The sequence below is a fragment of the Salmo salar genome, chromosome ssa20 (genome assembly GCF_905237065.1).
Source record: "Salmo salar chromosome ssa20, Ssal_v3.1, whole genome shotgun sequence".
Classification (NCBI taxonomy): Eukaryota; Metazoa; Chordata; class Actinopteri; order Salmoniformes; family Salmonidae; genus Salmo; species Salmo salar.
Genome location: NC_059461.1, coordinates 77666883 through 77694342, shown reverse-complemented (window position 1 = coordinate 77694342; position 27460 = coordinate 77666883). Strand labels below are relative to the sequence as shown.

Sequence of the window (27460 nt, the reverse complement as noted above, 5' to 3'; positions counted from 1 at the left end):
TCCTCCTTCACACTCCTCCCTCAGGCGATGCAGTCTCTCCGGTTTGCCCTGCAGCCAGCTGTGGTGGACATCTCAGTCAAGTGGAATGTCCCAAAGGGGGTGTCTGTCACGCCTCTGTCTCCACCAATCAGAGTGGTCTTCCAGGGTCAAAGGGCAATTCTGTATGCCCAGCTCACTGGGGAGGTGAGGGCTCTGCCTTCTACTGTTATGAATGTTAATACTGTTTAACATACAGTATGTCAATGTTGAAATGACACTGGTAAGGTCATAACTTATTTGCAAGACAACATTTTTTGGGGTCACGGTCCACGTGTTTCACTCAACCCTGTATTTCCTTTTTTTCTTTCTCTCGTTCTGTCTGTCTCTTTCTCGCTCTCTCTCATTCTCTCCCCCGCTCAGAGCTCAGGGGACACAGAGGGCTCGGTGACAGTGAAGTACAGCCTGGCCAAGCAGCCTGTTGAGAACCAGCTGAGCTTCATTCTTAAGCCTGCAGAGGACACTGGGTAAAAACAACACTGCAGGCCTTGGTCAGATGCATTAAGGGAATGTGCCACTATTTACAGGCAAGACTGCCATGATGCTCCATTAACAGAAACTGTGCCAGCACTCCTAATGCATTTCAGCTATGTAGTATGATTTGATATAAATAGTACTGTGGGTACCCCCATCTTATCATCGACCCTCATTTCCCCCACTGCACCGTCTTAATCTCTCGATCCCTCCTCTCCCCCACTCCACCGTCTTAATCTCTCGATCCCTCCTCTCCCCCACTCCACCGTCTTAATCTCTCGATCCCTCCTCTCCCCCACTCCACTGTCTTAATCTCTCTATCCCTCCTCTCCCCCACTCCACCGTCTCAATCTCCCTATCCCTCCTCTCCCCCACTCCACTGTCTTAATCTCGCTATCCCTCCTCTCCCCCACTCCACCCTCTTAATCTCTCTATCCGTCCTCTTAATCTCTCTATCCGTCCTCTCTCCCACTCCACCGTCTTAATCTCTCTATCCCTCCTCTCCCCCACTCCGTCTTAATCTCTCTATCCCTCCACTCCCCCACTCCACCATCTTAATCTCTCTCTCTCCTCTTCCCACACCCTACCCTACACTCTACCTCTCCCTTACTCAACGTTCATCTTCTCTCTCTCTCCTCTCCCTCACCATACCTCTCTATCCCTCCTTTCCAGAATGGCCATCCACAAGCTGGGCGCTCAAACCCTGATCTGCTCCATGGAGATGGAAGAGAGAGAGGGGGATAGGGGGAAAGAGGGGGGAGTGAAAGAGAAGGTGGTAGAGCTCAGTGTCCAATCAGGAGTGAGCAGTGCCTTTACTGCCTTCATCGCTGTCCACAAAGGAGATGGAGAGGCCCTGCAAGGACAGCTGCTACGCAGACAAGTCCCCACACCGAGTGAGTGAGTTTTTGTTTGTGTCCCTCTGTCTCTGTGTATGTGTGTGAGATGGAGAGGTTGTGCAAAGAAATTATTTTATGCATATATTATATTAACAGCGCAAAATAAGCGGTAACTGCGAGCTGCAGTTTTCTAGCTGTGCTGTGTGTGTATAATGTAGTCCAGTGCTTATCCATAAATGTGTTCTGTGCATGTACCTTTATGTTTGTACCCCAGCAGTGACCAATCATTTTTTTCCTTCTTTCTCACAATGTTGTATGGCAGCTCCATGCCCAGGATGATGTATGTGTATGGGTGCCCCATCATGGGCAACTATGAGAGTCATGAGTGCTGCTCTGAACAGGAAGGGGAGGACCATCATCCTCAGTGAATTTCATAAAAATTGTAAAACATTTAAAGTTATCCTCTATTGATAAAACTAAACTATACTAAATATATTCACATGTCACCAAATAATAATTTATTAAAACACTATTTTGCAAAGAAGGTCTACATAAATGATTGACAAAAGACGAATTAGAATTTTCATGTCTTAGATGCACCTCCACCTGCAGTCAGGATGGCAGAAGGTTCGTGCTCCTTTGCCACTGTTGCTGTTGCTGATTCATTTTATTTGAACAAACAATACAAGGTGAATTGTAGGACTATTCTTTAAAGTTATACCATTGGTGGTGTGGGTGGAAATCTAACCACTTTATAATTTTGGTTGTGAATTATGTTGATATTGTGTTCATGTTTTGTGCAGTATATGGTGCTTTGCACAAGGCTGACAACTCCAACTGTATGTACTCAAGTTGTAAGTCTGAATGTTTTGATGAAACTACATGTTTTATTAATTTCAGGGTCAAATCGAATAATTTAATTTGACAAAATGCGGAATTAATATTACACGTTTCATAGCTTTATAGCTTCATATCGATTTATTGATAGACTTGTGTTAGTGGGAATATATGACAAACATTACCAATTGACAGTTTTTCAGTTGCTTGTGAAGTAAGATAATTTGGGACAACCGTTAATGTCTGTTTTAACCTGATTCCAAATACCTGCAAATTGTTACTGTGTTTGATGCTCCCTACATTGTTATTTTTATTGTGACTATTACTCAAGCACAGCACAAGGATTTAACTGCAACGGTTAGGATTATAGTTCGGGTTGAGGTATTAATGTACATTATGGAAGCATTTCGATTTCAATTATGTTGTCCAATCCCAATAGACTTTGACTCTCCAGCCCCAACCTCTAAGCCTGTGAGGGACCTTCTCCTCCAGCTGATCTCCCTTCAGAAGGCCTCTGGTTCCTGGGTCCTGGAGGCAGCGTTGTCTGAGGTGCTGGCGAAGACTGAGGAGGAGGTGTCCAAGCCAAAGCCTGCACAGGTGGGTCCACAGAAATAAACTCATATGGCGTTTCCACAGGCAGCATGATGAACCGAAAATAGATGAGCATTCTGCAAGATGATGCACTCTCACAGAGTGTCTGCACGTGTGTCCTATAGAAAGACCATCAGATCTGGACAAAGGCATGATGACCATTGAACTGAATCTCATGTCTCAGCGTCCTTATCTTCTGCCTCTTTCCTCTCTCTTTCTCATCATCTTTCTCTTTCTCTATCCCTTACTTTCTCTGTCTCTCATCTGTCTGTCTGTCTCTCCCTATCTAAGGTGGACCAGGAGGTGTGGGCCACGGTCCTAGCCCTGGTATGGCTCTATGGTTTCAAGATGGAGGCTCAGGAGGATTGGCAGTTTGTGGCCATGAAGGCTGTTTCATGGATCCAGGCTCAGAAAGGTAGCTATAGCTTCCACTCATAGTCCTGGCAACTCTTGTCCTTCATCTGCCCTGATTGGAAAGAAATTGTTTAGGTGAAAGCAATTTCCTAGTAGGGATCCACCAGATTACTTAAATGACAAATATATTTACATTTTGAGTATAATCATTCACAATACAATGTTGGTGGTATTTTGTCTTCAAACAAGTGTTGAAGATACATTTTGCCCATTCTTGCCACCATGATGCCACAGTATAATAATGCCTGTCCTGGTGATGTTGTGTGTTTCAGTGGCCAGTGTGTCCGAGTGTGTCCAGGCTGGAAAAACCCTTCTGGGTTGCCAGGTGCAGAAGACACCCTGGGACTCTGAGAGGTTTACCCTGCCAGTCCTTTCTCTGTCCCCCACACGCCTGCTACTCTACCTGGGGTCAAAAACATGCGTAACCCTGCCTGCTCCTAGTCCCCTCCTCCAAGCAAACTGGTGGAGCTAGCAACTGTACTGGCCTGAGCAAGCCTAATTATCAACCTCTTACCTATATTAGCCCATTGGCATTTACTGTTGGGACACTTATGTATCTCAATGTATTGGTTGTTATTAACATATCAACATTAATCTACGTGTTACGTATACAGCTAAACTTGTTTAGACTTTGCTTTGGTTATCAATTCCATATAGACTACTGGATACAATGTGTATGCAGTACTTGTCATCACTAACCAAAATGATAGCCTTAATTTCTCCAAATGCTTGGTAAAAGGCCTTATTATTGTATGTATGCATTATCCACGTATATGGGGCCAAATGCATGCAGGAAGGAGTTGTGGACAATACGGAAAGCCAGATGAGTGCCTATCATAGTACCTTTACTGTTTGATCACGTAACACTGTCTCTCTGTATTCATGTAATTCCTCATATATGACTGTACTTGATTAAAATATATCTTAATCTACATCTTTATTGGTCATTGTATCTATTTTCTTAATGAGTCCACTCTGTTCCTCTGCATGGAACCTAGAATAGGAGTAGCCGAACCCTCCTGGAGAGTCACTGGGAGTGCAGGCATTTGTTCCAGCCCTGCTTGAACACACCTGATTAATAGGGTCCATGAGGAGTGTTAGGTATGATGAGTAGGCTAGAAGACCCCATTAACTTATTTTTAAGCCTAATATGGGTTGCGGAATGTGGTAACACCATACTTCACTCTGACAGTAGATAACCAATGAATTGACTAGCCATAAACACAATAACCATACAGATATGTTTTGTACTCAGTCCATTGACGAATTGCTATAGCCAATAGAAATAAATGTCTAATAATACGTTTAAAGCATTATAAGGTATTAAAAACCCGCGCAACAGACGCAAGAACAACGATTGTTTGAATAGGCCCAATGTGTCTTTTCACCAATGGTAAGGAAGATAGCAGGCGTGACTATGAACACTGGCCAATGAGTTGATTGCGCAATGTTTTCTATTGACGTTTATCTTTATAAACCAGGAAGAAGTAGCCTACTCGGATATTGACGCTACACGGAAGTAGAAATTGTGGGATTCTATCTCCAGGACCAGTAAAAGGAAATCATTGAAAACTAGCATATCACATATGTAAAGGTAATATGTTACATAACTGCGTCGTTTATAGGATGATTCGCCTATTTATGTGAAAGCATTCAGGTTCTCAAAATACTGTACATTTTATCAGACATATTTCGAAATTACGTATAACCTACTTTGCTTACGATTGTCGGTGGCAAGAAATAGCCATTCAATTCGATATCATCCACATATCACACTGTCCTTATTTTTGGGATGTTTGTTTTAGGTTTTTAGAATGGACGCAATGACTGTGCAGAACAACAAGCAAAGAGACCACGCCTCAGGGTGTGTTCAGGAGTGCGAAACGTTAGAAATGAGTCATGTTGAGGAGACCGGGGGCAATTGTGATTTTGTGTGTGTTTTTTATTTATTTATTCTAATCCGCAGAGACCACTTGAACTAGTCCTGTCATTTTTTTTGATATAAGACACTGGGGGTACTTGGCTTATCCGCAGAGGGTACTTGAGAAGACTCATGAGACCATATGCTAACTGGTAAAATGCACTTCTGGGGGTGCTTCAGTGGTACTCTGGACAGAACAAAATGTTCTTGTTGGTACATTAACCGAAAAAGGTTGGGAAACAACTGCTCTACAGGACAGCAAGGCTATTTACATGTATTATTTGTATAATTCATACCATCTTAAAGTTAAAATCACTTGTACTCATAATTTGGCTGCTTGGCTCAGGATCATTGTATTACTGTGCTACAATTGCCCCTAACCCTAACAGTCATGATGGAACCTGATGTGCCTAGCAAGAGACAGCAATAGTCACGTGTCATTCATGTCAATGATTATCCAACATATAGTTTGAATTGTTGGACGTTAATGCTCAGGGCCGTACAATAACAATACAAATGAAATACCTGACCTCCAAGTGGCAGGTAGGCCTACCTCCTGACAATATTGACTATTGCATTCCATCCTATTTCACCAGTTCAACCAGAGATTACACTGGATGGACAGATATTGACGTTATTGCATCAGGCTGCTGTGATTTAATTATTTGTTGTTCACAATAACTTCAGGCTTGGAAATGTCCATTTTTACACAAAGCATCTGTTGTATGAGGAATTAGTCTGTTCTGGAAAGACCAGTATTGTATTACTGTACAAAGCAATGTTCTTTGTCAGCAAGCAGCAGTTATGGCGCATGATCAACCAGGGCTCGATACTGCGACCAGAACAGTTGTATTTGTGACCATTTGACTTGGCAGTGCGACACACATTTTTAATTGGTCACAATGGTGCTACTGAGAAATGTACCTGTTCACGGTAGTTTTTAGTTCACAATTAGCTTTTGAAATTTTTATTAAAATGAAATGATTTATTCAAACAGCAATGTGCAATTGACCAAAATGAAACCAACTTTCTGAAGAAGCAAAAACAGCACGGGAATACCCCTGTCCGTGTGCATCAGGGCTCCACATAGAGGGCTGCACAGTTAGGCTAAACACTCCAGTGCAACATTGACTGTCAGTGCCAGTAAAGAAAAAATGTTCTTGTGATAATGCTATTTTTAATCTAGGCTATATAATTGATTAAAATACATGGATTCCCGATTATTAATCACAAGTGCGCTGCACACATATAAATCAGAGATCATCAACTACATTCAGCCACGGCTGATATTTTTCTTGAGCAGATGGTCGTGGACCGTAACATAATTACAAATCATTTGAAGATTGCATATTGACTGCACCAATCCCAAACAGATATATTTCACTAAAACAATCATTTGAAACCTTGCATACATTTGAGTACAATCACTTGGGTTTCTCTATTATGCGTGAGAATACTTGGGATGTCCAAAATTAAAATCACTTGGAGCTCATTTCCTGCTGTTTTCACAGTTTTATTTCCAACAATTAAAAATATATAAAAAAATGAAAATTGAAGTTAGGGAACCCTGCAATAGTCTCTCTTGAATAGAGAATGCACAGCTTTCAAACGTTTGGTTGTTGAGTGGCGTTGAAAGTGTTATAAAGTGTTGGTTGAATATTTGCAATGCCAAATTCAGTCAACGGAATAAGCCTACCTTAAATGATATTTTGGCCTTGAAAAGTAATTGAAGTTATGGTAGCAGATTTAGAAGTTCTACTGCTCCAATATAATTATTCTGTGATTTCATTTCAGATCAGTTTATATGATAGATGTTGCCGCTTTCATTTTGTTTCCCACTGTTTCAATTGAAGGGTGTTGCGCTAGTCTGTTGTACTTGTTGAGGTAAAACCGTGTGCGGTTATTATGAGTAAGACATCAAATGTTTGGTTCAACTTGGTTTTCCATACAAGCGCCTCGCGGTCAACTTGGTTTTCCATACAAGCGCCTCGCCGGTCTCCATGTCACCCCTGTTGATGAGGATGAAGTCTTGTCCAGTCTGGTTCCTCCTGAAGTCCACAATCAACTGCTTTATTTTGCTAATGTTGAAGGAGAGGTTGTTTACATGGCGCCACGCCATCAGAGTGCCTACCTCCTCCCTGTAGTCTGTCATGTAGTTGATTAGTAATCAGGCCTACTACTGTCGTGTTGACAATGGAATTGGAACTATTTTAGGCACGCAGTCGTGGGTACACAGGGAATATTGGAGGGGACTGAGGACGCACCCTTGTGTCCCCCGTGTTGAGAATCAATGTCAAGGAGGTAATGTTGCCTATATTCACCGCCTGGGGGGGGCGACGACCTGTCAGGAAGTCCAGGACCCAGTTCAGACCCAGGGCTGTCAGCTTTGTAATGAGCTTATAGGGCACTCTGGTATTGAAGGCCGAGCTGTAGTCGATGAACAGCATCCTCACATATGTATTCCTTTTGTCCAGGTGGGTAAGGGCAGTGTGCATTGCAATGGTGATTGTGTCAATTTTGGAGATCATGTGTCTGGTTTCTCCGTCATGTTTAATCTGTGAACGTGCGTGCTTGAGCATGTATAGATACACCTGGCCTGCGCGCCAAGATCTGGCCACACCTATTCTTTAGAAGTGCCTGTTTTGGGATGTTCACGTTCCGGGCAGCCGAGCGGAAATGGAGAAACTCGCCTCCCTGCGGACCTGGCATCCTTTCACTCCCTCCTCTCTACATTTTCCTCTTCTGTTTCTGCTGCTAAAGCCACTTTCTAAAGCCAGCATCTGCCTCTAACCCTAGGAAGCTCTTTGCCACCTTCTCCTCCCTCCTCCCTCTCTGCGGATGACTTCGTCAACCATTTTGAAAAGAAGGTCGACGACATCCGATCCTCGTTTGTTAAGTCAAACGACACCGCTGGTCCTGCTCACACTGCCCTACCCTGTGCTTTGACCTCTTTCTCCCCTCTCTCTCCAGATGAAATCTCGCGTCTTGTGACGGCCGGCCGCCCAACAACCTGCCCGCTTGACCCTATCCCCTCCTCTCTTCTCCAGACCATTTCTGGAGACCTTCTCCTTTACCTCACCTCGCTCATCAACTCATCCTTGACCGCTGGCTACGTCCCTTCCGTCTTCAAGAGAGCGAGAGTTGCACCCCTTCTGAAAAAACCTACACTTGATCCCTCCGATGTCAACGACTACAGACCAGTATACCTTCTTTCTTTTCTCTCCAACTCTTGAACGTGCCGTCCTTGGCCAGCTTTCTTGCTATCTCTCTCAGAATTACCTTCTTGATCCAAATCAGTCAGGTTTCAAGACTGGTCATTCAACTGAGACTGCTCTTCTCTGTGTCACGGAGGCTCTCCGCACTGCTAAAGCTAACTCTCTCTCCTCTGCTCTCATCCTTCTAGACCTATCTGCTGCCTTTGATACTGTGAACCACCAGATCCTCCTCTCCACCCTCTCCGAGTTGGGCATCTCCAGCGCAGCCCACGCTTAGATTGCGTCCCACCTGACAGGTCGCTCCTACCAGGTGGCGTGGCGAGAATCTGTCTCCGCACCACGTGCTCTCACCACTGGTGTCCCCCAGGGCTCTGTTCTAGGCCCTCTCCTATTCTCGCTATACACCAAGTCACTTGGCTCTGTCATATCCTCACATTGTCTCTCCTATCATTGCTATGCAGACGACACACAATTAATCTTCTCCTTTCCCCCTTCTGATAACCAGGTGGCGAATCGCATCTCTGCATGTCTGGCAGACATATCAGTGTGGATGACGGATCACCACCTCAAGCTGAACCTCGGCAAGACGGAGCTGCTTTTCCTCCCGGGGAAGGACTGCCCGTTCCATGATCTCGCCATCACGGTTGACAACTCCATTGTGTCCTCCTCCCAGAGTGCTAAGAACCTTGGCGTGACCTTGGACAACACCCTGTCGTTCTCCACCAACATCAAGGCGGTGACCCGATCCTGTAGGTTCATGCTCTACAACATTCGCAGAGTACGACCCTGCCTCACACAGGAAGCGGCGCAGGTCCTAATCCAGGCACTTGTCATCTCCCGTCTGGATTACTGCAACTCGCTGTTGGCTGGGCTCCCTGCCTGTGCCATTAAACCCCTACAACTCATCCAGAACGCCGCAGCCCGTCTGGTGTTCAACCTTCCCAAGTTCTCTCACGTCACCCCGCTCCTCCGCTCTTTCCACTGGCTTCCAGTTGAAGCTCGCATCCGCTACAAGACCATGGTGATTGCCTACGGAGCTGTGAAGGGAACGGCACCTCCATACCTTCAGGCTCTGATCAGGCCCTACACCCAAACAAGGGCACTGCGTTCATCCACCTCTGGCCTGCTGGCCCCCCTACCTCTGAGGAAGCACAGTTCCCGCTCAGCCCAGTCAAAACTGTTCGCTGTCCTGGCACCCCTATGGTGGAACAAGCTCCCTCACGACGCCAGGACAGCGGAGTCAATCACCACCTTCCGGAGACACCTGAAACCTCACCTCTTTAAGGAATACCTAGGATAGTATAAAGTAATCCTTCTAACCCCCCCCCCCTCCCCTTTAAAGATTTAGATGCACTATTGTAAAGTGGTTGTTCCACTGGATATCATAAGGTGAATGCACCAATTTGTAAGTCGCTCTGGATAAGAGCGTCTGCTAAATGACTTCAATGTAAATGTTGATAACTCCATGGGGAGGCTGCATTTGAGCCTAGGAGAACCCACATGTGCCTTGTATGGTTAGAACAGTTTTTTATTTATTTTTTTCCTTTTGAGGCCATTTTCTTTTTGAATGCTCACATTTTAAAGTCAGTAGTTTGTAAATATAATTGAATTGTACATGTTTCACGTCATCATCAGCGCTGTGTAAATAAATCCAATATTCATTTGCACCTCTATCTGCCTGACTACTGCATAATATTTGTCCTTATGACTGCTACAAGGTCCCTATTTTACAGCCGCATGCTCTCTATTTAGTCAGTCAATGCCCACATTATTCTGACATATTTAGAATGTAAAAAGTAATCATCTGAATGTCAATTCATAATGCCATTGGGTAGGCCTGTTAAAACATGTTATCCTGTCTGTGTGTATATATATATTACTTAAAAAATATTTAGAATTCTATTGGCTATTAAAATAGTTACATTTTTAAATGTAGGTCCTTGAAAATTACAATTAAGTATTTGAAAAAGTCCTTTAAAATTGTCTTGGGAATGTCTGTGTAAACCCTTCATTGTGGCTACTTGCTCAGCCCACACATGAAAGATCAAATCACCTGCTATTGAAATGATCCACCCGTCATTCGCGTTCCTGTCACATCTTTACTCGGGCACAAGGGCATGCTAATTTAAAAGATGGCTTGTCATTATTAGTCAGGTTCTATATGGAATTCAGGCTCATTATGGGACACAGGCCAGGTCATTATCAATTTAAAAAAGTGAGACCAAATCATGTGCTTTGTGCAACAACTGAAAAAGTTGGTGTAGAGAAATGTTCCCTCTAAAGTGCGTAGTAGTGCGCAGAAGATATAAAGTACCTGTCAAAAGTTTGGACACCTGCTCATTCAAGGGTTTGTCTTTTATTTTTACTATTTTCTACATTGTAGAATAAAAGTGAAGACCATCAAAACTATGAAATAATCGTGTAGTAACCAAAAGTGTTAAACAAATCAAACTATATTTTATATTTGAGACTCTTCAAAGTAGCCACCCTTTTCCTTGATGACAGCTTTGCACAAGCTTGGCATTCTCTCAACCAGCACCTGGAAATCAAATAAATGCTTCACAGAGTACAAGTAACAGATGCATCTCAACATCAACTGTTCAGAGGAGACTGCACGAATCAGGCCTTCATGGTCAAATTACTGCAAAGAAACCACTACTTGAGGACACCAATAAGAAGAAGAGACTTGCTTGGGCCAAGAAACACGATCAATGGACATTCGACCGGTGGGAATCTGTCTTATGGTCTGACGAATCCAAATTGGATATTTTTGGTTCCAACCGCCATGTCTTTGTGAGACGAGTAGGTGAACAGATTATCTCCGCATGTGTGGTTCCCACCGTGAATCATGGAGGAGGAGGTGTGATGGTGTGGGGGTGCTTTGCTGGTGACACTGTCTGTGATTCATTTAGAGTTGAAGGCGCACTTAACCAGCATGGCTGCCACAGCATTCTGCAGTGATATGCCATCCCATCTCGTTTGCGCTTAGTGGGAGTATAATTTGTTTTTCAACAGGACATTGACCCAACACAACTCCAGGCTGTGTAAGGGCTATTTGACCAAGAAGGAGAGCGATGAAGTGCTTCATCAGATGACCTGGCCTCCTCAATCACCTAACCTCAACCCAATTTGAGATGGTTTCGCATGAGTTGGACTGCAGAGTGAAGGAAAAGCAACCAACAAGTGCTAAGCATATGTGGGAAATCCTTTAAGACTGTTGAAAAAGCATTCCAGGTGAAGCTGGTTGAGAGAATGCCAAGAGTGTGGAAAGCTGTCAAGGCAAAGGGTGGCTACTTTAACCATCTAAAATATAAAATGTATTTTTATTTGTTGAACACTTTTTTGTTACTACATGATTTCATGTGTGCTATATCATCGTTTTTGATGTCTTCACTATTATTCTACAATGTAGAAAATAGTAAAAATAAAGGAAAACCCTTGAATGAGTAGGTGTGTCCAAACTTTTGACTGGTACTGTACATCATCCCATGTATAGAACCACAAGACTGAACTTCACTCAACTTTCTAGAGTTTTCCCTGTTCGTTAACACTATCAACGTTTCCCTTTACTGTGTCAATTGTGATTGAATCAACACAATATTACCACTATCATTTCAACATAACAAAACGAACTACGCAAGAGATTGTCATATGAAGAATTCATTAGAGTAGGATTTTATTGCGCACGACTGAGCCCATACTTTACACCGAACGGTGCGGCATAACTAATCAGAGCTGCAGTAGGCCTATATGCAAATAGACCATTGCCATATTTGGATCTGTGCCATTTACTTTGAACTGGACTGTGTTTACAGCTGTGGTCTTGAGTAGATGCGCTTGATTGGAGATCAAAGCGAGAGCTGCATGTAGCCACGTGTGCACATTTTGTTCATATTCTTTTCTAGTTAGTGAGTTATTAGCCCAGTTATAGATAATTTGTAGTCAGCAATAGGGAGTGATTGCTTCCTGCAAAAGCACAAACCATGTACATTGTTTGTGTTGTACTTTGAGACAGGCTTGAATACGCTAAGTAGCCAATAGGCAGCGGTTAGCATAATTTGTCTGATTCTCTGTAATAATGGTTTGTGAATAATAATGCATTTTATTTTGAAAAGTGGCTTCTTGCATCGAAACAACACAACATTTTTTTGTCACCTCCTTGTCTGAAGGACAACTGGATAAACCGGTTAATGTCAAGCTCTGCATGTTTTTTTAAAAAAGTCTCATGGAATGAAGCCTACATTGAACACCACTCATTGGCTGCTACTGTAGACCGAATGATAAAACAGCTATGTCCATGTTAAAATGTTATGGGATACATTTTCTCCATTGTTTTTGATGGTAGCCCACTCTGGTAGACCTACATAATGATCAAATAGCCACAGTAGCCTACTTGGCCACTGTTGAAACTGTATCTTAAAGCGGGTACAGCCTCAGTGTTCACAATTAAACGCCAGCTGGAAGTTACACAGAATTTTCACAATGTTCAAGTTTGCATTCAGCGGACTTGAAATTTGCTCAGTGCCCCAAAAAATTAGAGGGAACATTTGTTGTAGAGCCCTGCCAACATGGTTAGATGAACCTGCCAATTACTCTCATTCTACTGTCAGTAGTTGCATTCTGTGGCTGCCTTTATAAAACAATTTATCATAGACACTTGGCATATTACGATTAACTGTTCACTGTTGCATGGCAATTAACTTCATTAAAGTAACAGGCCGGTACCAGGACAATGATATGACACCTGACTTCTCCATGCAGGAGCCAAAATGGTGAACTGCTGTGGATTGGTAACTGTCAAGAATGAACAAGGTACGGTTTGGAAGTAGACATGATAGTTTACTTCCGTTGTCTATTTCTTTTCCTTTTTTATGAAATAAATACTTCAGAACATTTCACCACATTTACAGTTGATGTCGGAAGTTTACATACACTTAGGTTGGAGTTATTAAAACTCGTTTATCAAACAGGCCACAAATTTCTTGTTACCAAAACTATAGTTTTGGAAAGTCAGTTAGGACATCTACTTTGTGCATGACACAAGTCATTTTTCCAACAATTGTTCACAGACAGATTATTTCACTTATAATTCACTGTATCACAATTCCAGTGGGCCAGAAGTTTACATACACTAAGTTGACTGTGCCTTTAAACAGCTTGGAAAATTCCAGCAAATGATGTCATGGCTTTAGAAGCTTCTGATAGGCTAATTGACATCATTTGAGTCAATTGGAGGTGTACCTGTGGATGGATTTCAAGGCCTACCTTCAAACTCAGTGCCTCTTTGCTTGACATCATGGGAAAATCTAAAAGAAATCAGCCAAGACCTCAGAAAATAAACTGTAGACCTCCACAAGTCTGGTTCATCCTTGGGAGAAATGTCCAAATGCCTGAGGGTACCACGTTCATCCGTACAAGCAATAGTACGCAAGTATGAATACCATGGGACCACGCAGCCGTCACACCACTCAGGAAGGAGACACGTTCTGTCTCCTAGAGATGAAACGTACTTTGGTGTCAAAGCGCAAATCAATCCCAGAACAACAGCAAAGGACCTTGTGAAGATGCTGGAGGAAACAGGTACAAAAGTATCTATATCCACAGTAAAATGAGTCCTATATCGACATAACCTGAAAGGCAGCTCAGCAAGGAAGAAGCCACTGCTCCAAAACCGCCATTTAAAAAAAGCCAGAATACGTTTTGCAACTGCACATGGGGACAAATATCGTACTTTGTGGAGAGATGTCCTCTGGTCTGATGAAACAAAAATAGAACTGTTTGGCCATAATGACCATCGTTATGTTTGGAGGAAAAAGGGGGATGCTTGCAAGCTGGAGAACACTATCCTAACCGTGAAGCACAGCGGTGACAGCATCATGTTGTGGGGGTGCTTTGCTGCAGGAGGGTCTGGTGCACTTCACAAAATAGATGGCATCATGAGGCAGGAAAATTATGTGGTTATATTGAAGCAACATCTCAAGACATCAGTCAGGAAGTTAAAGCTTGGTCGCAAATGGGTCTTCCAAATGGACAATGACCCCAAGCATACTTCCAAAGTTGTGGCAAGATGGCTTAAGGACAACAAAGTCAAGGTATTGGCCATCACAAAGCCCTGACCTCAATCCTATAGAAAAATTGTGGGGAGAACTGAAAAAGCATGTGCGAGCAAGGAGGCCTACAAACCTGACTCAGTTACACCAGCTCTGTCAGGAGGAATGAGCCAAAATTCACCCAACTTATTGTGGGAGCTTGTGGAAGGCTACCCGAAAAGATTGACCCAAGTTAAACAATTTAAAGGCAATGCTACCAAATACTAATTGAGTGTATGTAAACTTCTGACCCACTGGGAATGTGATGAAGGAAATAAAAGCTGAAATAAATCATTCTCTCTACTATTATTCGGACATTTCATATTCTTAAAATGAAGTGGTGATCCTAACTGACCTAAGACAGGGAATTTTTACTAGGATTAAATGTCAGGAATTGTGAAAAACTGAGTTTAAATGTATTTGGCTAAGGTGTATGTAAACTTCTGACTTCAACTGTATATTGCTTTTCACTAAATAAAATCTGTTGCTCCATCCATCCCTACCTCTCTCAGTGCCTCTGAAGAGTATTGCTGTGGAAGTGAGTGTGCAGGGGCATGTGGCCACCGTGAGCTCCACTCTGCAGTATGAGAACCAGGAGCAGAGCCCTCTGGAGGCCATCTTTGTTTTCCCTCTGCCGGGAGAGGCTGCTGTCTGCAGGTTCAGCGCAAAGATAGGACAGACTGAGGTGGTGGCTGAGGTTCAGGAGAAACAGAAGGTGAGGAGAGATGACAAGTCAATAATGAGACAAATGCAACTATAGACATTTGTTATGACATTTTCTGAGATCTACAAAAGTATAATTTATTGCAGGATTTGGGTTAATTTCACATTAATATCAATCAATAACATGTTAGTACAAGTGTTGTTACTAGTGTAGAGCGTTACTACACAGTTTTAAGAGAAACTTGGTGTAAAATGTTACCGGCCAGCTAACCTGGCCCCATTTCCATCATGGCAACCTAATAATCCCTTCATTTCTAATTGGCAAATATCACTCCTCGCCTCTCCACCATGGGATCTTGTGTGTGGTGAGCGTTCTGGTACAAAATGGTTGCTGTGCATCACCCAGGTGGGTACCACACATTGATGGTGGATGAGATGAGTTTCCCCCTTACTCTGTAAAGTGCTTTTGGTACCTCAGTTGGTAGAAAGGCTCGATATACATCCAATCCATTGCTTATAATTATCACTTTATGTTTAACCAGCAGTCTATGACCTACAGGGCTTCAAAAGTTATTCAGATGTTTGTTGACAGCTCTCTGCTCTCAGTATTCGACTTTGACCCTGTAAAACTGGTTCCCAACCTACTGCTTTGTCAAAGCGACTCTGTCAAACCCCATTGACCTGACTAGTGTCAGTCAGACACAACCTTCCCCTGGATGTATGCTACTGTACTATACTGTGTGTTCCTCTGTCCCTCCTCAGGCACAGGAGCAGTATGATGACGCATTGAGCTCTGGACAGCAGGCCTTCCTATTGGAGGAGAGTGATGAGAGCCCGGACGTGTTCAAGCTGAGTGTGGGTAGTCTGCCTCCAGGGGAGAAGGCCTCTGTCAGCCTGGACTATGTGACAGAGCTGGCTGTACAGGCTGACGACGGCCTGAGGCTCTGCCTGCCCGCCGTGCTCAACCCCCGCTACCAACCCCAGGGTAAGAACATGGGCCCCTGTATAGAGACACAAACCACTAAAACATCATAGGGCAGTGCAAAACAAAGTAAAAACGTTGTGGGCAGCAGTGTGACTAGGAACCAGTACCTGGTCCCATAGGGCAGTGGTCTTCAGTCCTGCTATTGAAGACCCACAGGGGAGGGTGCAGGCTTTATTTACAGTCCCGTTTTAATGAATTAATCATTATTGAATTTATCAAGGTCTTGGTGAGTTGTTGATGAGATGAAAGGAGTGTTAGTGCTGGGCTGGAACAAAAACATTCTAATCTGTGCGTCTCTCTCTCCCCTCTCTCTTCCTCTCTCTCTCCCTCACCCATCTCTCTCTAAGGGTCAGACAGTGGTAGTGGTGGCAGTGCCCAGGTGTCCTCGGTGCCCGCTGGTTCTGTGCCCTACAGTCTGTCCCTCAGTGCCCATGTGTCGTCCCCTCATCCCATCTCTAGAGTAGAGTCCAACTGTCCCCTGGACCCACTCAACTACCTCAACACAGAGAAAACCCAAGCCACGGTACTGTGTGTCTGTGTGTTCATATGTATGTGTAAGTGTGTTGCTTTACGTACGTATGAATGTGTACGCTGTGTGCGTGTGTATGTCTGTGTGCTTGCACTCCCACTAGCACCAATAACCATCAGAATCCTTCATAGTTGTTCAATTCCCTCTCTGACTGCTCTGCCTTCATTTGAATGTTGTTCTAACTGCAGGTCAGTCTGGCTGCAGGTCATCAGTTTGACCGGGACGTTGAGCTGTTGTTGTATTACCAAGACACCCATCAGCCTACTGCTATAGTAGAGGCAGCACAGGCTTCTGCCAAGCCAGGTGAGGGGGGGTGGGTGTACTCTGTTGTAGATTGGTGGATATGAGATCAATGAGTAGTCTAGTCTGCTACCTTCATCCATGTTTACAGAGAGGGACATGGTGAGACTGAAGGAGAGAAGGAGAAAGACTGTTGGAGACTTATTTATTTCTCTCGTTCTTTCTCTCGTTCTCTTTCTCTTGCCCTCACGCTTTCTCTCTCTCTCTCTCTCCCCCAGGCTCTCTGATGGGTGACCCAGTGGTCATGCTGAGCTTGTACCCAGAGTTCCCCAAGGATGTGATGTCATCTATGACCTCACACGGGGAGTTCCTGTTCGTAGTGGATCGCTCTGGCAGCATGGAATGCCCCATGCACCTTGGGTCTGGGTCACAGGACCGTATTGGCAGTGCCAGGGTACACACACACACACAACCCTATTCTAGTGAATGAACAGCTCAATCTGCACAGGATTCACCACGAGGTAGTTTGGAGTTAAATCCAGTACACTGTGGTTACTCTGTACTAGTTCTTTAAGACTGTCCTATAAGGTTTATTGAAGAGTAAAGACACTTGTTGGACTTCTCTCTTGCAGGATACTCTGCTGCTCTTGCTGAAAAGCCTGCCCATGGGCTGCTACTTCAACATCATTGGCTTTGGGTCCAGTTATGAGTCCTTCTTTTCGTGAGTGTTTTCTCCTTCCAACCCCTGTTTAAATCATGTTTACATCGAATAATTTGCAGCAGGTAGGGAAAGGATTCAAATGTCCATGGCTTGGGTCTGTAATATGTTGTGGTGATGACCCTTTGACCTTGTGTGTGTATATCTATCTGGATGTCAGAAAGAGTGTGGAGTACAGCCAGAAGACTTTGGATGAGGCTCTGCAGAAGGTGAAAGAAATGAGGGCTGACATGGGAGGTACAGAGATCCTCCAGCCTTTAAAACACATCTACAGCCAGCCCTGCCTTCCCGACCAGCCCAGACAGGTAGCTAATACACCTTACATACCTTACAGTGCCTTAGACCGAGTGGCGCAGCGGTCTAAGGTACTGCATCTCAGTGCTAGAGGCGTCACTACAGACCCTGGTTCAATTTGCCCAGCTTTCTCCGGATTAGTGTTTGGCCGGGGTAGGCCATCATTGTACATAAGAATTTGTTCTTATCTGACTTGCCTAGTTAAATAATAATAAAAATAATAACAATATACACACAAACACTCCCATAGAGAAATGTCTGTACTTTCTGTAACGATGCTTCCATTGAAACAGAACCTCATGCGTTGCTTTACTGTGGGTGTCACAATGACATTAGGGATGATGTTTTTCGTCAGCTGTCCAGCCAAAATGATAGTTAAAATGATCTAGATGAAAATAATAAATTGTGTGCAATGTTATCAGGTAACAATAATGTAAATGCCTCTGCTAAAGCCTGCCACCGTATCCTCCAACAGACATTTCTTTACAAGTTCCTGCATGTCCTTTTATCTACTTTACTTAGCTTTGTTTATGCATACGTGTATAGATGACGCAATGTATAACGACTGTTTCCCAAAATATAGATGATGTCATGTATGTTTGATGACGCCAAAGGAACCACTGGACCATGTTTGACTAGGTTTGTTTTTTTAGTGTCTCAACTATCTGAGTGGTCAACAAAAATCTGTCCGTTATTGAATCATCATTTTAATATTTTTTTCTAATCATCTCACTCATTGGCCTTCTATATACCTTACACACTGTGATTCATACAGGTTCCTCCTGAAACACCTGAAACTCCTCCCACCTTTCCATGTGTAACACGCAGGATATGAATCCTGGTCTCCCATGGGAGCAACCAATGTCTTAGACCATGAGGAAATTCCCTCTTGGGCTTTGGGCATGTTTAGTTACACTGTTTGCTAGGGTTTTACTCTGTATTTTGAGTGTGGTATTTACAGTAATACGCCTGGCTTACTGGGACAGCAAATAGACTTGTGTTTTTGGTTACTAAGGAAACATACTCAGTATACTTCAGTGCTGCACGTACATTATTTAACGTTGACACATGATCAACATACCCGCTCTGTCCTCCACAGCTCTTCCTGTTCACTGACGGTGAGGTGGGGAACACCAAGGAAGTCCTGGATCTGGTGAAGACGAACGCTGGTTCTCACAGGTGGGCCCACAAGCACTGTTTCCCCTATCATTACCTAGTTGGGGCAGAGATCCCACAGCTAGCTCTGTCACCTCCCACCTGAAAGAATTCGACTAACTGGTTTTAATAGAGAGTTTGTTACAGAACCCATTGCACCTGTCTGGAAAGTAAAGCTCTAACCACTGGTCTTTTTGACTCAAAAGATGAATTGTAAAACCCAATCTAAAGTAAACCTACCCAACCTGTCTGTGAGCAGCAGTGTGGGAGAGTTCTGTAGGTTAGGGGTTTTTCACCCCTGTGAGAACAAAAGCCTTCATATTGATGATTCTTCCTGTACAGTTATGTGTTTTCAGTCACCCCACGAGGACAAGAAAATTACACAAGTGATATGGATTTGGTTGATAGACTTATTTTGGTATTTGATAACAAAAATAATAGTGTTTCCTGGGTGTGTCCCTGTCAGGTGTTTCTCCTTTGGGATCGGGGAGGGGGCCAGCACTGCTCTCATTTCTGGGGTGGCCCAGCAGGCCACAGGGCACGCACAGTTTATCACAGGACAGGACAGGATGCAGCCCAAAGTAAGAGCTTATCAATGTGTGTGCATGTGTAAAGTGACGGCTGTATTGGTTACAAACATTTTCATCACCTCCCTTACTCTCTTGCTTTTTCTCGTTCCTTTTTTAATGACATTTTTTACCACTCTCCTTCCTCCTTCACACTCCTCCCTCAGGCGATGCAGTCTCTCCGGTTTGCCCTGCAGCCAGCTGTGGTGGACATCTCAGTCAAATGGAATGTCCCAAAGGAGGTGTCTGTCACCCCTCTGTCTCCACCAATCAGAGTGCTCTTCCAGGGTCAAAGGGCACTTCTGTATGCCCAGCTCACTGGGGAGGTGAGGGCTCTGCCTTCTACTGTTATGAATGTTAATACTGTTTAACATACAGTATGTCAATGTTGAAATGACACTGGTAAGGTCATAACTTATTTGCAAGACAACATTTTTTGGGTCACGGTCCACGTGTTTCACTCAACCCTGTATTTCCTTTTTTTCTTTCTCTCGTTCTGTCTGTCTCTTTCTCGCTCTCTCTCATTCTCTCCCCCGCTCAGAGCTCAGGGGACACAGAGGGCTCGGTGACAGTGAAGTACAGCCTGGCCAAGCAGCCTGTTGAGAACCAGCTGAGCTTCATTCTTAAGCCTGCAGAGGACACTGGGTAAAAACAACACTGCAGGCCTTGGTCAGATGCATTAAGGGAATGTGCCACTATTTACAGGCAAGACTGCCATGATGCTCCATTAACAGAAACTGTGCCAGCACTCCTAATGCATTTCAGCTATGTAGTATGATTTGATATAAATAGTACTGTGGGTACCCCCATCTTATCATCGACCCTCATTTCCCCCACTGCACCGTCTTAATCTCTCGATCCCTCCTCTCCCCCACTCCACCGTCTTAATCTCTCGATCCCTCCTCTCCCCCACTCCACTGTCTTAATCTCTCTATCCCTCCTCTCCCCCACTCCACCGTCTTAATCTCTCTATCCCTCCTCTCCCCCACTCCACTGTCTTAATCTCTCTATCCCTCCACTCCAACATCTATCGCTTATCTCTCTCTCTCTTTCCTCTACTTCTTCTCTCTATCCCTCCTCTCTAGAATGACCGTCCACAGGCTGGGGGCTCGAACCCTGATCCAATCCCTGGAGGTGGAAGAGAGAGAGCAGGATGGGGAGAAGGAGGGAGTGAAAGAGAAGGTGATAGAGCTCAGCATCCAATCAGGAGTGAGCAGTGCCTTTACTGCCTTCATCGCTGTCCACAAAGGAGATGGAGAGGCCCTGCAAGGACAGCTGCTACGCAGACAAGTCGCCCACACCGAGTGAGTGAGTGTTTGTGTGACGGGGAGAGGCTGTGCAAGGAAGTTATTTTATGCAGATATGTAAACAGCGCTAAATAAATGGTAACCGCGAGCTGAAGTGTCTCAAACTGTGCCCTCTGCACGTGTAAGACGGAATCCTCATTGTTTAGTCATTGTGTTCTGTGCTTGTACCTTCATGTTTGTAACCAAGTGACCTGTGTTTTTCCCTTCTTTCTCAGTGTTGAATCTAAGGGGATGTTCACTGACAGGTTTGTGCTACTTTGCCACTGTTACATTGTTACTGTTGCGGATTCATTTCATTTGAACAAACAATACAAGGTACTTATGCAAATTGAATTGACTGATTTATTCTTTAAAGTAATACCATTGTTTTTGTGGGTGGAAATCTAACCACTGGATCTTGTGTTCATGTTTTGTGCAGATTGGGATTTTAGCAGTAGTGTGGGTAAGGTACTTGAGCGCGATATGAAACTATCTGAACTCGATGACCAAGCTGATCAGCTTATGTGCTCTACGTCAGAGTTTGAGGTCGGCACAAAGAATAAGCGTAAGATGCGAAAAAGAAACAGTAAGCACCAAGTCTATTTAGTTTAGAAACAAATTTGCATGATTCGAGGACATTACCATATTTCAATTATGCATAAGTATCACTTATGAGTTTATAATAAACATACTAATTCTAAACCCTGTTAATACAATCACTGTTCATTTGTATTAAGGTATGTCTGCTAAGAAGAAGGCCAAAGGTTCGCTCGCCTCTAGGGTGAAGGGTACGTTTAAACTACCCTTGTTAAGTTTAAAAAAAGAAATACATTTTAATTTGTGTGATTCGTGTTGAATGATTGAGGAAGTTACTAATACTGCTCTTTGTCCTTTACCTCCTGGTTTCTTGTGTCCTGGTGCAAGTAGGATTCTTCTCTAAACAACGTATGTAATTTGCAAACTTTTTTATATTTTATTTTGACTGTATTATTCACAGCACAAATATTTTACCACGATAATTAGGGTCAGGGTGACCCAGTTAGCCACTGGCGATTATAATGGTGCGGTTGAGGTATTAGGTTCCAGTAAATCAAATCAAATTTTATTTGTCACATACACATGGTTAGCAGATGTTAATGCGAGTGTAGCGAAATGCTTGTGCTTCTAGTTCCGACCATGCAGTAATATCTAACAAGTAATCTAACAATTTCACAACTACCTTATACACACAAGTGTAAAGGAATGAATCAGAATATGTACATACAAATAAATGAATGAGTGATGGCCGAACGGCATAGGCAAGATGCAGTAGATGGTATAGAGTACAGTATATACATATGAGATGAGTAATGTAGGGTATGAAAACATTATATAAAGTGGCATTGTTTAAAGTGGCTAGTGATACATTTAATTACATCAAGATGGCAAGATGCAGTAGATGGTGTAGCATACAGTATATACATATGAGATGAGTAATGTAGGGTATGTAAACATTATATAAAGTGGCATTGTTTAAAGTGGCTAGTGATACATTTAATTACATCAAGATGGCAAGATGCAGTAGATGGTGTAGCATACAGTATATACATATGAGATGAGTAATGTAGGGTATGTAAACATTATATAAAGTGGCATTGTTTAAAGTGGCTAGTGATAAATGTATTACCTCAATTTTTCCATTATTAAAGTGGCTAGATTTGAGTCAGTATGTTGGCAGCAGCCACTCAATGTTAGTGATGGCTGTTTAACTGTCTGATGGCCTTGAGATAGAAGCTGTTTTTCAGTCTCTCGGTCCCAGCTTTGGTGCACCTGTACTGACCTCACCTTCTGGATGATAGCGGGGTGAACAGGCAGTGGCTCGGGTGGTTGTTGTCCTTGATGATCTTTTTGGCCTTCCTGTGACATCGGGTGGTGTAGGTGTCCTGGAGGGCAGGTAGTTTGCCCCCGGTAATGCATTGTGCAGACCTCACTACCCTCTGGAGAGCCTTACGGTTATGGGCGGAGCAGCTGCTGTACCAGGCGGTGATACAGCCCGACAGGATGCTCTCGATTGTGCATCTGTAAAAGGTTTGTGAGTGTTTTTGGTGACAAGCCGAATTTCTTCATCCTCCTGAGGTTGAAGAGGAACTGCTGCGCCTTCTTCACCATGCTGTCTGTGTGGGTGGACCATTTCAGTTTGTCCGTGATGTGTACACCGAAGAACTTAAAACTTTCCACCCTCTCCACTACTGTTCCGTCGATGTGGATAGGGGGCTGCTCCCTCTGCTGTTTCCTGAAGTCCACGATCATCTCCTTTGTTTTGTTGACGTTGAGTGTGAGGTTATTTTCCTGACACCACACTCCGAGGGCCCTCACCTCCTCCCTGTAGGCTGTCTCGTCATTGTTGGTAATCAAGCCTACCACTGTAGTGTCGTCTGCAAACTTGATGATTGAGTTGGAGGCGTGCATGGCCACGCAGTCGTGGGTGAACAGGGAGTACAGGAGAGGGCTGTGAACGCACCCTTGCGGGGACCCAGTGTTGAGGATCAGCGGGGTGGAGATGTTGTTACCTACCCTCACCACCTGGGGGCGGCCCGTCAGGAAATCCAGGAACCAGTTGCACAGGGCGGGGTCAAGACCCAGGGTCTCGAGCTTAATGACGAGTTTGGAGGGTACTATGGTGTTAATTGCTGAGCTGTAATCGATGAACAGCATTCTTACATAGGTATTCCTCTTGTCCAGATGGGTTAGGGCAGTGTGATTGCGGTTGCGTCGTCTGTGGACCTATTGGGGCGGTAAGCAAATTGGAGTGGGTCTAGGGTGTCAGGTAGGGTGGAAGTGATATGGTCCTTGACTAGTCTCTCAAAGCACTTCATGATGACGGAAGTGAGTGCTACAGGGCGGTAGTCATTTAGCTCAGTTACCTTAGCTTTCTTGGGAACAGGAACAATGGTGGCCCTCTTGAAGCATGTGGGAACAGCAGACTGGGATAAGGATTGATTGAATATGTCCGTAAACACACCAGCCAGCTGGTCTGCGCATGCTCTGAGGACGCGGCCGGGGATGCCGTCTGAGCCTTCAGCCTTTCGAGGGTTAACGCGTTTAAATGTTTTACTCACGTTGGCTGCAGTGAAGGAGAGCCCACATGTTTTGGTAGCGGGCCGTGTCAGTGGTACTGTATTGTCCTCTAAGCGAGCAAAGAAGTTGTTTAGTCTGTCTGGGCACAAGACATCGTGATCCGCGACGGGGCTGGTTTGTATTTTGTAGTCCGTGATTGGCTGTAGACCCTGCCACATACCTCTCGTGTTTGAGCCGTTGAATTGCGACCCCATTTTGTCTCTATACTGACGCTTAGCTTGTTTGATTGCCTTGCGGAGGGAATAGCTACAATGTTTGTATTCAGTCATGTTTCCGGTCACCTTGCCCTGATTCAAAGCAGTGGTTCGGCATTCAGTTTTGCGCGAATGCTGCCATCAATCCACGGTTTCTGGTTGGGGAATGTTTTAATAATATGTAACCGTTTCGATCATTTGTTGTCCCATCAAACGTTGCCCATTCTGAAGGGAAGCCATTAGTGCCTGGAGATTTGTTTGCTTTCAGATGAGATATTGCATTATTCATTTCTGAAGTGGTTATTTCTGAAGTAAGTCTATCATGTTGCTCTGTCCCAATTGAGTGGAGATGAAGTAAGTAAAAAAAAAAAGCTCTTTCTCTGGTTGCTTGTACAGATTTTTATAGTATGATTCAAATGCATTCTATATTTCATCCAATTTGCATGTAATCTTCTTTGTTTTAGGGTCTTTTATTTTGAAAATGTTATTTTGTGCTCGTTGTTTTCTGAGTCTCCATCATTCAGCATGCTTGTTTTAAGCCTCTATACAGTATTTATTGGTTTGCTATCAAGGTGTAGAGTTGGGTAAACTCCATTATGATCTGATAAGTCGCTCTGACCGATCCTACAATCCTTAAGCTTGTGCCTTTCTGTACTGTACATAAAAATTTTGTCTAAACTGGAGTATTCAGTGTGGCGGGCTGAGTAAAAAGCATATTCCCTATCTGAGACATGTGGATGTCACGCCATACATGAAGGAGACCTAAATCCTGTAATATCCTATTGATCTTTTTAGCAACCAGGCTCATTTTCCTATTTTGATTTGTGCTGTCCTAATTTGAGTTTAAAATCCATGGTAAAATTCCCTCCACAGATAAGAGTGCCAGAGGTTTCTGTGGCAATTAAATCAAACACCTTCCTGTACAAGACCATGTCACTCCCCAGAGGCACGTATACATTAAATCATGTACATTCCTTGTTATCCAGTTTACATTTAACAAATATAAATCTACCCTTTTATGTCTGATATAAACTCAAAGTTAACTGAATTTGGGATCAAGATTCCAATGCCCCTTCTACCCATTTTATAAGAAGAAAAAAAGGTATTCCTATATCCCATTTTCTTGAGTTCTCGTGTTGAGGAGGGGATAAGGAAGTTTCCCACCAGAATAGTATTTCAACTCTCTCCCGTTTTCTTCTTTGCTATTACCTTACTTCTCTTGATGGCACTCCCAATCCGTTTACATTGAGACTGATGACCTTAAATTCTCGATGACGCATCGATATATACCAAAAAACCTGTGCACCATAACAGCCTGATTAATATGAACCTAAAAATGAACTAAAAAAGTAAACCAGAGTGGGAAAATACTTTGTTATTTGGACTCCCGTGTCAGTGGACTGTCTCTTGCCTCTGGAGTTTGAAAGGCCCCTCACTCAAATATCAAAATCCGTGACGCACCTGTTGGAACCGAAAATAAAAAGGGCACCCTTTTCGTCACTTAAACACATCGGTTAATTACAAGAGAAAAATATATAGGTCATACGTGCATATCATGAATCCTCCCCATGATATGCCTTTCTGTCACCCTGTTGTCACTGTGCTATTCATTGTTAGCTAATAGATATGTTATTAACTTGACCATACATAATGTGTCCATAAAGGCACGTACTTTTGGCTACTCGCCCTTGCTCAGTAGTGGGGAAAAATAGGGGAGACATTTACCTATTGCAATGTCAACCGTAACAACCCAATATGTCTAACAGCTAGCGGTAACTATTAAGTCCGTTAAATCTAATTCAGTGTCTTACATCTTCTCACTGGAAATGCCTGAGTCTCTCTCGAATGTGAGCGTCCTCTTGCCGAGGTGACTTGCTTGAGTCTTTCCGCCGGTGAAGACTACTTTCTCCAGGCGGTATACTTCACTGAGATGGCCCTCGACTTCAGGTCCTCCGCCGCCTCGTCTGCATGCTCGTATGTAATCGGGCCATTACATTTTTTTTGCCGGGAATGGTGTTTAAAAGTGAATCCCTTTCTCTTTTAGTGCCTTCTTGATAGGGGTGTATTCCTTACTTCCTTTTCAGTATCTCTCCCATGTAGTCATGATCAAAGAATACTCGTTGGCCTTGGAAGTTAACTGGTTTTTTCCAGGCTGCGCGGGAAAAAACGATGGATTTTGGTGGGACACAGCTGGGGGGTTTTAAGGCCAGAACTCGGTGTGCTCTCTCGAGTCCCAGGTCCGTGTCATCTTCAAGTATTTATTTGAATAGACCCTCCACGAATGTGGGCATCGAGTCTTTTTCTGTGCCCTCTGCCACGGAATAAAGTCTAATGTTACTACTATGTGGAAAATTGTTGTTCTGTCACGTTTGCTTGTAGTGCATGATGGCTTTTCAAAGACTGTACAAGTGCACCCTTGACTGCAGTGTTCTATGTGTCTGTTTCCCAAATACACTGATCTACATCCCACAATTGGGATACTTTTGCTGCTGCTAGCTTATTTGCGCTAGCATGCGCCATCTCTGTTTAGTCTACGATTTTAGCTTCTCCTGTCTTGTTACAAACTATTGTTGAAGCTCCACAACATTTTCCTACTTTCTCCTTTTCCATTTTAAAGTAAGTTACTATAATGCTCAGAGTAAATACTTGAATTTAGGGGGAAAATACCCAACTGATGTGCAGGACAAAAAATCAGGCAGCCATTTCCTAAGTTGTGTCACCGGAAGCCCTCGACAATACACATTTTATAGCTTTTACAGAAGTGTTGGAATCACATAATGAATATTGATTTATTTTTGATAGAAGTAAACTGTAATTAGATTATTTAATTAATCAATTATTGATAGACTTGTGTTAATGGGAATATACTTTTTTCAGGTGCTTGTGAAGTATTGGAATGTGACGAAGACAGTGATGAAGAAGGTAATTTGGGACAGGCGTTAATGTCTGTGTTAACCTAATTCCAAATACCTGCAAATTGTTACTGTGTTTGATGCTCCCTACATTGTTATTTTTATTGTGACTATTACTCAAGCACAGCACAATGATTTAACGGCAAAGGTTAGGATTAGAGTTCGGGTTGAGGTATTAATGTACATTATGGAAGCATTTCGATTTCAATTATGTTGTCCAATCCCAATAGACTTTGACTCTCCAGCCCCAACCTCTAAGCCTGTGAGGGACCCTCTCCTCCAGCTGATCTCCCTTCAGAAGGCCTCTGGTTCCTGGGTCCTGGAGGCAGCGTTGGCTGAGGTGCTGGCGAAGACTGAGGAGGAGGTGTCCAAGCCAAAGCCTGCACAG

At 43.6% G+C, this 27460-nt stretch overlaps 2 protein-coding genes and 1 long non-coding RNA gene across 12 annotated transcripts in view; 2 read left to right on the top strand and 1 right to left on the bottom strand.

The window, feature by feature from the left end:
- Positions 1–4122, top strand: part of LOC106581362 (von Willebrand factor A domain-containing protein 5A) — a 15701-nt gene extending 11579 nt beyond the window's left edge. Inside the window, exons 3-8 of the mRNA XM_045703984.1 lie at positions 25–183; positions 400–503; positions 1183–1403; positions 2623–2780; positions 3066–3189; positions 3461–4122. Of these exons, the coding sequence (XP_045559940.1) occupies positions 25–183; positions 400–503; positions 1183–1403; positions 2623–2780; positions 3066–3189; positions 3461–3660 (966 nt within the window). The 3' untranslated portion in view covers positions 3661–4122. The remainder of the gene's footprint in view (positions 1–24; positions 184–399; positions 504–1182; positions 1404–2622; positions 2781–3065; positions 3190–3460) is intronic.
- On the bottom strand, positions 2993–5008 carry LOC123729291 (uncharacterized). The gene is made up of 2 exons (XR_006761028.1): positions 4902–5008; positions 2993–3240 (listed from the first exon to the last, which is right to left on the bottom strand). It is a non-coding gene; the product is annotated as an uncharacterized lncRNA (long non-coding RNA).
- On the top strand, positions 4649–27460 carry LOC106581329 (von Willebrand factor A domain-containing protein 5A). Of its 10 annotated transcripts, XM_045703973.1 has the most exons (20): positions 4649–4782; positions 13086–13136; positions 14926–15128; positions 15839–16061; positions 16409–16584; positions 16779–16893; positions 17109–17284; positions 17463–17551; positions 17709–17853; positions 18942–19021; positions 19464–19578; positions 19731–19889; positions 20105–20208; positions 20649–20867; positions 21086–21185; positions 21289–21435; positions 21587–21637; positions 21777–21794; positions 27038–27082; positions 27303–27460. In XM_045703973.1, the coding sequence occupies exons 2-16, from the start codon at positions 13094–13096 to the stop codon at positions 21334–21336; spliced, it is 1995 nt and encodes a 664-aa protein (XP_045559929.1). In that variant the 5' UTR covers positions 4649–4782; positions 13086–13093; the 3' UTR covers positions 21337–21435; positions 21587–21637; positions 21777–21794; positions 27038–27082; positions 27303–27460. The 10 variants fall into 10 exon arrangements, with proteins under 10 accessions (XP_045559929.1, XP_045559931.1, XP_045559930.1 ...); XM_045703975.1 differs by lacking the exon at positions 21777–21794 and having other exon boundaries at positions 27303–27438; XM_045703974.1 differs by lacking the exons at positions 27038–27082; positions 27303–27460 and adding an exon at positions 25034–25106.

What these genes read in the sequence shown, in the direction of transcription:
- LOC106581329 (XM_045703973.1), top strand. Translation starts at nt 13,094, where the DNA reads ATGGTGAACTGCTGTGGATTGGTAACTGTCAAGAATGAACAAG. An exon ending in CAGAGAAAACCCAAGCCACG is followed by an intron (nt 16,585 to 16,778) that starts GTACTGTGTGTC and finishes TTCTAACTGCAG; the next exon opens with GTCAGTCTGGCTGCAGGTCA. An exon ending in ACGAACGCTGGTTCTCACAG is followed by an intron (nt 19,022 to 19,463) that starts GTGGGCCCACAA and finishes TGTCCCTGTCAG; the next exon opens with GTGTTTCTCCTTTGGGATCG.